At 31.4% G+C, this 12,796-nt stretch overlaps 1 protein-coding gene across 1 annotated transcript; it reads right to left on the reverse strand.

The window, feature by feature from the left end:
- Positions 1-3,269: 3,269 nt before the first annotated feature.
- Positions 3,270-9,000, reverse strand: LOC132737834 (uncharacterized). Its single transcript, XM_060725190.1, has 5 exons — positions 8,917-9,000; positions 8,104-8,496; positions 7,561-7,770; positions 7,205-7,347; positions 3,270-4,858 (listed from the first exon to the last, which is right to left on the reverse strand). Exons 1-5 carry the CDS (start codon positions 8,951-8,953, stop codon positions 4,073-4,075), a joined length of 1,569 nt encoding a protein of 522 aa, XP_060581173.1. The 5' UTR covers positions 8,954-9,000; the 3' UTR covers positions 3,270-4,072.
- Positions 9,001-12,796: the final 3,796 nt, after the last annotated feature.

Here is a 12,796-nt window from a genome sequence, read left to right on the forward strand (position 1 = left end):
AAATGGATTATACCCCTTCAGTGTTAACAGTAATCGCGGAGCAATTCGTTTAAAATTTATTGTACGCAACACATTTTCAAAAACTATTTCATTAATGAAAACTGAAATAAACATATGGTATGTTTTTCTTTTTAAATTCATGGTTTAATTATCAAATTTAACTTAATTTCAACGATACAATTTAGAACACGCGTATGAAAACATTTGTATATTGTTCAAACTTCCCCGTTGAATAAAAATCCTGAAAGATATTGTAAAGGGCTAGGTACGTTTTGGGGCGATTTTGGCCCATCAGCCAAAAATATTCAAAATTTGATATATGAAAATCAAACTTTATTTACAACAAATGAAGCAAAATTGAGTCAGGTATCTGTTTAGCCAAAAAAGTTACAAGAAATCAAAACAATCTATCAAGAAAACAAAAGACTACAGTTTGACGTCATCAACGTCACGTATTATTTTGAGCGCATCGCTTCGAGTAATTAAAAATATAATGACGCATATGTATTTTCTAAATTGTTTATCGTGTAATGCAAATGAGTTGAATATACATTTGATGTACATTTCTACCGTTCAATTACGATTGCAGACATGAATAATTAGTCACTGTGAAGTATATTAAAACAGACGAAAAGGAAGACATGTACAATAGCTTTTATTTTTGCAATTAACTTAGCCTATTTAAGAAGTGTGTTCAGTTACTGGTGTTTTATAAAATACACAATTACTTTGACAAGTTCATAGTTAAATTTTCGGCACTGAACCTTCTTCAGTTTAAAAGGGCTAACCACCAAAATCTATTAAAAGTTTGTACGAAGAGGCACATATTCGTAATATTACCGCTATTACAATATTTTTTTATTCAGTGGTCTTTTGTATTTACCTATTTAGAAAAGTTCAGAACTTATATGTAAGCACGTGTTTGATTATCATTATCATCATCATCATCATCATCATCATCATCATTATTATAAGGATATTGATCTTTCACATAATCTGTAAGATGTATGCCTCAAAATTTTGGGCCAAAGTCGATCCAAAACGTACCTAGCCCTTTAAATCCAACAAAGTATATAAATGTTCAAACTTAAACCAAGATAAATATACACACTTTTATGATAAGATCAACAAGACCAAAGTCTTCTCATATTGTTTGTATTGTACTTTGGACTTGATTAGTAAGTCACAAACTTAAAGTCACATTATGATCTTTCTTTTTTGTGCTGTCATTGTGAGTTGAATTAGTAATATAATTCTTCAAAACATTGTATATTTCATGGTGATAACCAAATAATTGATAATGAAAAATAGTAAATTATAAAATTGAACACAATTATGTCAGAATGCCAAGTTTTTTCTTTTTTTTTTACCTATTCACTGTCTATTTACACCTAGTTGAACATAATGTCACTTTTAAATATGATATCGGAAATAATTTGTCAAATTAAGCGAAACAAAGATTTTGGTCTCACCTACCTCGTTTTTCGAGTTATCTGTCCTTGAATTTAAAATTCTAAAAGCTTTATTTTTTCTGTATTACTGCATATGACTTCCATGAAAGTGATCGTGTGCAAGCTTTCAAGACTTGGTATTTAGTAGTTTTTACAGCTATGCCAATTTCCTTTTAAAGTATAGTCAGTCGCCGTACTTATACTGAATGACGGATAAAATGAGAAAACATAGACCCATTGTAAAACAGTGTGTCAGACTAATGTATTAGTTATCTGCCCTTGAAATAACTTGAGAAAAAAACAACTGTCATCTGAAATGGCAGATAACTGTGTCTCGAAAACGAGATCGGAGACTTCCATTTTCTAAAGCTTAAAATGTTTCTGCTGCCATATTCTAAAATACTGCAAAGCTTATTCAATAAAATGGTTTTCAATTTTCTAACCATAGCATTCGCCTTTAATCGAAATTGCATATTTATTTTTCCAACTTTTGGTTCGACAATTCTCATTGTAAGATTTATTTGTTAAATGCAATTTTACCATATTGTGAACATGTCAATGGCTTTCTCTTTTGTATTTTAGAAACAAATGTTGATGTTGAATACGGACAGCTCGTATTAAATACGATGTTTGGAAGACTCCTTACTTTATAGTACTATTTAAAAGTCATTTTCTCCTGTAAATATATTAATAATTGCACAAATTATTTCCTGGATTACCAAAGTACTTAACAGATAAATTCGCAAACACTTGACTATTATTTCTTTTTCTTTAATATTATGATTATTCTGTAGTTTGCTGCAGAGTTCTAGAGAACCTAAAGGTAAAAAACGTTTGGCCTGACGCAATATGTATCTATAAAATAATCAAAGAATTATCAAAAGAGGCATATATAACAAGTATTGATAGATAAAATTATTGTCCTTGTTTCATATTTAATCAATATGAATTCAATGTATGTATGACTTAATATCTCCCTTCGAGTTTTTATCAAATGTAAATACTGATAAAGTACGTCACAAACATGTATATATGAACATTTATTTATGTGGATACAAAACCTATTTCAGAGAGATCGCACTCATGGGTGTATTAAACTTATTTTTGAGCATTATCAAAGAATATCAGTCTGACGCTGTAACCACTTGGTTGCGCTGCCACAAGAGGTATTACCTCCGCTAAGAAGAGTGTTTAAGATAGTCATAATGTAATGCTTTCCCGCCAAAATATTTCTTACATGGTCAAAATCGTTAATAATTGGTGATTTCCGGGACGTTATTTTTCACAATTTTAGGTTTTCAAATTTTTTAACCGTTTATAATCAAAATTTAGTACATAGTGATAAAGGATAAGTAATTGTAAATAATTTAATGCCCAAGATTTTGAAAAAATAACGTTCCCGGAAATAACCCATTTGCTACGATATTGGCCGATGTTAGAATTTTTTTGGCGGGAAAGCATTACAGTAAGACTACCTTAAAATGCTACAAATTCTGTCAACTGCATTTAAGGGGGGGGGTCAACTTTTATTATTATTGTTTAACATTATTTATGTATCATTAAGATGTTTAATTTTAATTATAAAATTATTATTTATCATTTTTAAGGTATTTATTGACTAAATAATGCTAGATTATCTTACTTTTGGTACCTGATATTTTCAGTCTAATAAAATTTAAACTGCAAGATAACGCTATTTAAACAGCCGCTCAACTGGGCCAATCTTAAGGGAAAATAGTACAGTTGACTCTCGGCAACTCGAATTTCAAGGGACTGGACATTTTACTTCAAGCGAAACGGAATTCGAGTAACGGGGATCTGCTGCCATTACGATTACATTCATACATGTATATACATGAGCCTGATTGAATGTCCAAAGTAGAAGGCGTGTTATAACGACAATGCTGCAATATTTAACCTTTAAAATGACGGTTAATCACTTTCAACTACAAACTATAAATGAACAGAAAGAAATTATTTAAAATTTAATGCATGTATATAATAGTGAAACATAAACACAAACACTCATAGCAATGACATAAATGTATATCAAGTTGGTCAGTTACTGTTTTGTACATATTTCAAACATTTTAAGAAGAAACATTCATACATTTATTACATAGAATTTGTATGTGTCTGGTAAATTCATATACATATATAAAAACAGTGCTTCAATTATCTTATGACGTAGAACTAGTAATTGCGGGCATAAATCTGGATGTAACTGAAAATTCACAATTATTTCTTGATAACGAACAAATAATACCAGTTACAGTGAGGTTAGAGGAAAACATTTTAATTATTTGTTAAAATATTAATTTTGGACACTGTCCGGTAATACCGCGATTTAAGGTATACAGTAATTATATTTCCTGAAATAACATGAATTATCATTACACTTGTACACTTATCATAAAATTATGATCAACAATGAGTTATAGCAAAAGTAGGTACATGAAATACATAGAAGTACTTCTGGGGGAATCAAAGTGTTGAGGTTATCAAATTATTTACAAAAAATGATTGTTACATCTTCTACAGCATAGTCATGTTCACTGTCCATTTGATAACGAAATCTTTATTCAAAACTGATATATTCATTACCAGGGACACTTTATTCATCAATCGTAACGAGATTCCTTTATGCAATATTTAATGAATTCGTTCCTACTCCACCATTTACCTTTGACGCCAACATAGTTTAAAGCACGTTTAACTCGTTCTGTCATAGAAACGCAGTAAGACGAACTGTATTTCTTGACGCTTATAAAATCTGTGTTTAAATCAATATTGTAATGCTTTTTCCGAACAATATAATCATACTCATCATAAGCAACCTTTTCAATTCGAAACCTTCGTCCAATTCCGCCATCCAAGGATTCAATATTAACCAGAATTCCATCAGATTTGAAATAGATAACATCTCCTTCCTGTAGCTCTTCTGCAAGATGAATCTCGATTTCTTTCATACTCATTGAACGAGAACTGGGCTTTTTCAACGAGGAGTTATCTGCCTTATTTGTAATTGGCTTTACTTTTGCCCAAAAGCAGAAATGTTCAAATCTGTTGCTAGTGCTCAATTTCCTTTCTCCTATTCTCTTATTAGCCCGACTTATTGCCTCCTCCGTAGAAAATATACCACCATAATAGTTTGCACGATACAAACTGTCGCGCTTAAGATCTATAACCATCTGCTCTCTAACTATGTTTCGTGTTGTAATAGTAAAAATACTTGGAAAGCGAAAATGAATAAATTCGATAGAGCCTCTTCTGGTATCATTGTCATCGACCTGAACATTTGTTACAAGAATCTGATGCTCAAATACGTCACCTACATTTATCTCATTCAAAGAGTTAATTGGACACTTCCCCTTTGAAATGATTGCATCAATGTCTGGTCTATGAACCTATAATTGAAAATAACGAACACAGATAAATTCACAGCTTATGGTTTTTATAATTATATACAAGTCAGGTATGCCTTGATTTCCATCATTATACCTTTTGAAAATAGTTTATTTCTAATCGTTTTTACTTTAAAGGCGTATGCTAGGGTAACATGTAGACATATAGCTGAAAACTACATAATAACATCAATTAAAACTTTGAATGATCATATATGTGATAATGAATATATTTTATTCTAAACTAGAAATGTGTCCATGGGAAAAAGGTGCCCCTTTGGCATTCAGCAGGACAGTATGACAGAAGGACAGATAAAAGATTAGATTATATATGACTCTACATACTCTTTAAACAATCTAATTTTCCAGTGTTGATATCTTGATTTTCCCCAATCGCAGCAGCGATACTTAACATGCTGACCAACAGTCCTGTAACGTTTCATGAGTAGGTCAAATACTTTTTGTTTAATGCAAGACACAAGTGGAAAATGGCAAATTTTTACTACGGCAAGAACAATATCTCTATAAATTCTGAATAAATCAACAAACAAACCCAAAAGTGAATGACTACACATGCTGACCGACAGTCCTGTAATGTTTCATGACACAAGGTCAAATACAAGTTAAAATTTATAATTTATACTAAGTCAAGTGCAAATAATAATGAATTAATCCACACGCAAAACCAAGTTGCACAACTTCACATAATGGTTAACATTCATGTAAAGTTTGATGATTCTAGCTCAGTCATGTTACACATGACACAACATTGTGGGACAGTATTTACTAAGTCACGGGAAATTACTCAACACATTCTGATTAAAAATACAAGCAAACCATAGGTGCCCAACTCGATACGGGCGACTCAAGTTAGAATTTGGAAATTTTCACTAAGTCAAGGGCAATAACTCTGACAAAATTAAAATTAATCCACATGCCAAACACCAGGTGCACAACTTCACATGCTTAACAACATTTCTGTAAAGTTTTATGACTGTAGTCAAATAATGTTTGGGCTACATACGACACAAGTTGAAAAAATGTAAATTGTAACTACGACGAGGGCAATAACTCTACCAATACTGAATAAATGCATGAGTCAACCCCAAGGTGATCCACAACTACACGTGCTGACTACATTTCTGTAAAGTTTCATGACTCTAGGTCAAATAATGTTTGGGCTACGTATGACACAATTTGAAAAATTGTAAATTTTAACTAAGACTAGGAATATAACTCTACAATTAATGAAAAAATCAACACGTAAAACCCCGGGTGCACAACAAGCTGATCAACATTTCTGTAAAATTTCATGACTTTCGGACAAATACTATATGGGCTATGCACGACACAATTTGAAAATTGCATATTACTACTAAGTCAAGAGCAATAACACTACAAATACTGAATAAATCTAAAAGCGAAATGCCAGCTGCACAACTTCTTATGCTGATCAACATTCCTGTGTTGTTGACTCTAGCCCTAGCAATTTTAGAGCTACATGAGACACAACATGAGAACGCACGCACAAACGGACGGACGGACAAGGGCACATCTAAATGCCCCCAATAGTAGGGGTACAAAAAATGTCTCACAACGACCACGTCTACTTTATTTTATTTTATGATTTATTATTTCAAGGGCAGATTACATACACAAAATTACATAGAATTCCATTTAACCATTTTTTCTGATTTTTAGTTTAAGTACAGAGACTGAATAATCTTACAAAATTTGGTACATCTTTAAGTAAAGAAATAAAACTCATTTCCAAGTTTTTGAATTTATAAATGCATAATAACTCGTAGGCCGTCAGCTACATGAAATGTAGAAAATAAGCCAATTATTTGCCTTTGAAAAATAGCTAGATTTTCAAATTCACGAGCTGATAACTCGAATTGAGCTCATGCACCCCACATTTAGTTCTGTATATATATTATAAATTACGCAAAGTTTAAATCAATTATGTTATGTAGTATTCATTCTTCTATATATCTACGCCTTTAAAAATGTAACTTGTATTCTGCATATACTTTGAATGTACCAATGCAGTAAAAATAATAAATACTTGTTTAAATAAAGATAAATGTGGAAGCATTCCTGTGGTTGTGTAACGAAATAAGGAGCCAAACAATTTTCAATACTTCCCTGTTTTTGTAATATTGGGTTCTATTCAAAGCCTTTCTCATAATAACAATGAAACGTTGCAAGATGTAAATTTTAATATATTTATAAAGACAACACATGACTTGAATTGTGGCCGTTTTCCATTAAAACATTTTACATGTTTTTTGCATATACTAATTTTAAGTATAATATAACTCTCTTCATAGGTCCTTATTTTCATACCTCATCATCAGCGCTACATCCCGTGGCTCCGTCTGTTGCCTTGTCAGTTTGAATGTGCTTGTACAAAATTGGCATTTCATCTGCCATTTCCATTGCATTTTCACTATTTTTGGGTTTACATGAATTTGACCCGTCTTTCTCCTCTGCAAAAATAATATTTAATGATTTTAAAATAAACCTTAGATAGCACTACATGTTTTTTATATTATACCATGTAATATACAGGTAAAAGGCTCATTGTAAGCATTAATAAGAATTTTACACACTACAAAACATGGTAAATGCATATTTATATACACATGTTTTAATATAAAACAGGGTCTCTCACGGGTACAAATAAAAAGCACAAATCTTACCTAAAAGTAAGTGTTGCTTAGTTCCTATATCAGCGCTTATTTGAATGTGGTATGTGTCATTTAACTCTCTCGAAAGGACATTGGCTAGGTTTTTAACATCAGCTGTGCTATTGACCGCAGTTGCATCGAAACATCTGTAGACCTCATCTAAACTGGACACTGTGGCACATGATACTTTGATAGGAACGTAACATCCCTGTGTTTTAACTTCTAGAAAACATTCAAAATAATAAATGCTTCTGGATGATAATCCTTTATTAAGGCAGTTTTTAAGTCGAAGTTTATTTATATTGATTGCTATACTCATTTTTATCTCTAGCAAATTAAATATATTGCAAAATTCTTTACTCTATACATATATGACCTGCCATTTAAATTGCGGAAAAACAAAGCTTTTATAATTATTCTTTTACAAATCAAGAAAGACATCGAATCGTTCACTAACGTCTGGGGATGTTTTTGTGCAATAACAACGGTAATGAATTTGTGGTTAAAAGAGTGAATGCTACTAAATGTAAGAATGTATGCAATGTCAAGCTTTACCTGACATTTCTTGTAGTACTACGATGCTTGTTGGCGAAACAGTTGCAAGTATATTAAACTCATCACTCAAGTAAAAACTCAGACTCTGAGCCAAATCAAACATCTGTTCCTTTAAAGTGTTGCGTTCAAAACAGTCTAGTAGACTTAAAATGACGCAATATGAGGTACATGTAAAAGTTAGTAAAATGCAGCTTCTTTCACTCGACAAAAGTGTTGCCCAATGAATGTTACGAATATGGTCCAAAATTTTGCCAACAGCTTTAGTGATTTCTTCATATATGCTTGAATAATTTGTCAATTCCTGGGCCTTTGATATGATAGAATTGACAATTTCTTCTGCTTTTTCTGACATTTCTTTCGATGAACCATTGATGTGCATCTTAAAAACGATTGCTGAAACAGTAAATAAATTGTAGCGGATCGTTAGAGACATTCTGAACTTATTTGGAGTGAAAATGTACACATATTTTGTATTAACACATTGGTTATCCTGGTGGACATTTTATTGGAACTCATTCACTTTTATAAATATACCTATATATAACATACATAACATAACATACATAAATAACATATTTATTGCTTATTATAATAATCATTCTTGTAACATAATGACGAGTACGAAATAACTGTAATCAATGTTATTAGATTATTTGCTCTAGTCACATTTCCTGTTGAATGTATCGTAGTGTTTTCTACCATTTGGTTGATTAAAACAAATAGTAGTCACGAATGACGTCTTTAAAAAAAAAAATTTCTATAAATACAGATTAAAATACGAATATGAAGTATTGTATAATTAATTTGCCTTACTTTTCTCCTCTCCAAATGGTATTCCCTCTTCTCTCATTTGCTTCAAGGACTCTTTCAGTTTATCTCAGTTTATCTACATTTTCTACAAAAAATATGGGATTTTATAATAGTTAAGAGAAATCTGGAGGCGTGCTATTTTCAAGCATAAATAGAATCATACTGAAGAAGTAACTAAAAACAAGCATTTCTATTTAAGAATTTAAGATTGTTTATTATACCTGTATTTCAGAAAAATTCTAAAAAGACCATTTACATACGGGGGAATCATTGCGTATATCTTTTATTTATAATTATTATATTTTAAGCATGATGTACAAGAAAATGTTAGGATTCGTACAAACTTATCCTTCTATCTATTAGATTTTGATTGGCAACTATTTCAATAAATATTTTACCTTTGTATTCATCTGATAATGTTTTCAATCCCTTTAAGTTTTCCACTATTTCTTTTAAACATTCGCCTGTTTCTTCAAGATCTTCATTCTTGCTTATATGATCAACTTCCTCTATTAGACGTGATTGAATTGCCATCGTTTGTTTAGCTGCTAGCGAAGTTAGGTTCATAAGCAAAGCATTCCATTGCCCGAAAAAAGTTTCTTTCGAGGTAAATGCGACCTCTGTGTAGTGCCTTCTCCAGCGAATAAGTTTTTCTACAGCACTAACTTCACTCTCGTCCAGTTTGCTTGGGAACAAATGTATTATTAGAGTTCCTAAATGTAAGATATCCAAATTATTCACTTGAATACTCCCATTTTTTACCCCGTGAGACAGTAGATCTTCTAAATTTCTATGTAATTCTTTCTCAAGAAAAATTCTTGGTTGTCTGAGCATATTCCATATTTCTTCGTCCTTGTATGTTTTCGTTTCTCGTTGCCATATACCGACAAGTACAATTCTTCCACCTTCTACTAGCAGACTGAAATATTTTCTATGGTCTTGTTGAACATACTGAAGTTTGTCGTATAATTCTAAATAATGAAGAATAAAATGATCCAATATTCTATCAACATTATATCTTGTCTTGATTAAGATATTTGAAAGTAACAAAGAAATATTGGCCTTTATACAGGAATATAACGGTTAATTGGGGTAAATGTAAGTATTACACAAATCCAATTTATCGTTAAGTAGATTTTGAGTCGCTCTCAAGCAAAAACAAATATTTTTGTTGTTGTTTTTTACGGGTTTTAAGTTTCACCAACACTGCAAATGTCATGTGTCAACTTTCCATCTTTACTGGTCGGGGTGGAAGAGATGCAATTTGAATGAAGTCTATGAGCATAACCACTCGGTTAAAATTAATTCAATCATTTATAAAAAAAAAACAATAACTATTGTTAAGAACGTAATTTTTATGAGAGGGCATTAAATGAAATAGAAAGCCATTGAGTACATAAAATATGTACGGTGTTGTATGGTTGTATTTAATATTGATATAATATTGAAATATACCTTTAGCCTTTTCCCCCATTTCCTCTACCTACAGCATATGAAAAAGCAGTTGTCTATTATTGACTCAATGTTTAAAACATTATTAAAAATGAACAACGCAATTTTTATCAAATTCGACTGGAAAAAAAGATAAACCAGATGATTACAATTGCAATGTCAGCAACACTTTCAAAGATGGCATAACGGAAAATGTTATCTTTAATTCCACTGGTTATTTTGGTGTGTTGATCAAGCATGATCATGACCTAGTCATTTCTTCTTACTCTTTTTACAAAATTCGATATTCTTATGGGTCGTTTAAATTTTTTCTAGTAAAAAGAGAAAAATGATAAAGGTCACGAATAAGATCCATGTCAATTAAAATTTTATGTAACATATTGTTTCTGCAGGCTTTAGTCACAGAGCTAACGTGTAGTATGGCGGGAATTTGACAAGGTGTTATAAATTGTGTAAGAACTTGTTAATTTAAAACATTAAATAACACATTTTAAAGTATTTGAACCAATGAGAATTTATATTTGCGGAAGTGTATCTTTGGACAGATGAATAAATGGGTTGGGAAGTGATCAAATTCATAAGATTTCACAAACAATACTTGCCTGTTTTTGTAGTATGTTTATTTCGTCACACCATATTTTTACTGTTTCTAAAGCTTTTTGGGCATCTACAGTTGAATACGGTGATGGGGATGCATACGTAGATAATTTTGCTTTATATGAAGCTTTGCCTTTAAAATCAACAATCTCAACAATTCTTAGAAGCAAACTTTCTGTCTGTTGCCAAAGATCAGTGAATTCCGTGTTTGACAGTTGTGCTTTTACATGGTGTCCAATTATTTCGTTTCTGATTCTTTTCAGCCTTAGCAAATCTGCGCCGATCGAGAAGTCGTTCGAAGCGGCTGAAGGGAACGTGCCCCAACCATGAATGGGTGCCATAATTTCGTCTTCAAAGATGTTACTTAGCAGCGTTAGCAGCAACGACAAGTCAAATTCACGGGGATTTGGATAAGGTAATGTCACAATTCTATACTGACGAGGTGTTAATATGTTTCGTCTCTTCATGTAGTCAAGTTTTCTTCTTACATCCGGTTTAGAAAGAAAGGCAGTAACTTGTTCTTCAGGTTTTAGATGAAAAAACAAAAGGAGCATCTATTCAGTTCCAAGATCAATCACCATGGAAATAAGGCGCTGATAGTTCGATGAGTTCTTTAAATTGTCAGGCATTATAGCCGTTTCCTGTGTCTCAAAAATGAAAATAAAACGATATTGGCTTACTATCAGAAGGTACATTTAATACCTAAAATAATTTAATACGCTGTATATGAATTCAAATCAAATGCTATGGAACAAACTTCGGTTAACTTATGTATATGAAAGAGAAATCTTACTTCTTCGTACCTCTTAAGAGGAAAAGATTTAACATGTTTATATATACATGTATACCAATTCCAAATTGTGTGTTAATAAATTAAATAAAAAGATGTAACTTAAGTTTGTTGCACTTTTTCATTTTTCCTCACGTACAGACTCAATCAAACCGAGTCTACTATTCTCATGTAATTTTTTTTTGATTAATGCTTCCGAGGGATTACTTTGTTTCAAGATTTCACTAGATAGATTAATTGATGGATGAATGGATGGATGAATGGATGGAAAATAATAATTTCTTAACACTAATTATTTAGGTTAAGAACATTTAACATTTTAATGTATAGTAATAATACAGTGAATATTGCAATATTGCAAGCATATGTGCTGTTTTTATTTATAGTTTGTCCATAAAGAAAGCCAGTATTGTCCGAAAACGAAAAAGACAAGAACTGATCAATGGATATTACCAACGGCACAAAACCACTTCTTTTATAAGTCATTGCCACTAATATTACTTTAGATACCAAACAGTCATGTCGAAATAAAAAAAAAGAACAATACGTCAATGACTTATGCCTTTGGATGCATTTGATATGATATTTTGATAGTAGCAAGTTTGTTTTACATGCATGAAATAGAACATTTTGTTGTTAATTTGACCAAGAGTATATTATTATAAAATTGGATCATTTAAAGTTTTGTTTCTTATGACAAGGTAGTGATAGAAAATTTAGGACAACAGTATTCACAAAAGCAGTATGTTGAGTAAAAGAACACCCCAACATACACATACCATGTCATGTCTATCTATCTGTTGTTTTTATCTGTTGTTTATTAGTTGTTTTTTCCTTACTGAACAAATAACAACTATTACATAAAAAACATATATGAGGAAAATTACTAAATGATTGTTTTGAAATATCAACTAAAAATTCTAAACAAACTTGTATACAGCATGTACATACTATGAATTATCGTTTTGGCCTTCATTAGCATTAAGCCAGCAGCTTGTTTTAAACAAATGATAGAGTCTGGAAAGAAAATCTTAGCTTTCCTGA

This window comes from Ruditapes philippinarum, unplaced genomic scaffold, assembly GCF_026571515.1.
Source record: "Ruditapes philippinarum isolate M1 unplaced genomic scaffold, ASM2657151v2 ctg125_1_1_1_1, whole genome shotgun sequence".
NCBI lineage: Eukaryota > Metazoa > Mollusca > Bivalvia > Venerida > Veneridae > Ruditapes > Ruditapes philippinarum.

Coding starts and splice junctions, on each gene's coding strand:
- LOC132737834 (XM_060725190.1), bottom strand. CDS start 8,953: ATGAGAGAAGAGGGAATACCATTTGGAGAGGAGAAAA. Junction 7,771..8,103: donor AGTACTACAAGAAATGTCAG/GTAAAGCTTGAC, acceptor AATGTTTTCTAG/AAGTTAAAACACAGGGATGT. Junction 7,348..7,560: donor TAAGCAACACTTACTTTTAG/GTAAGATTTGTG, acceptor TTATTTTTGCAG/AGGAGAAAGACGGGTCAAAT.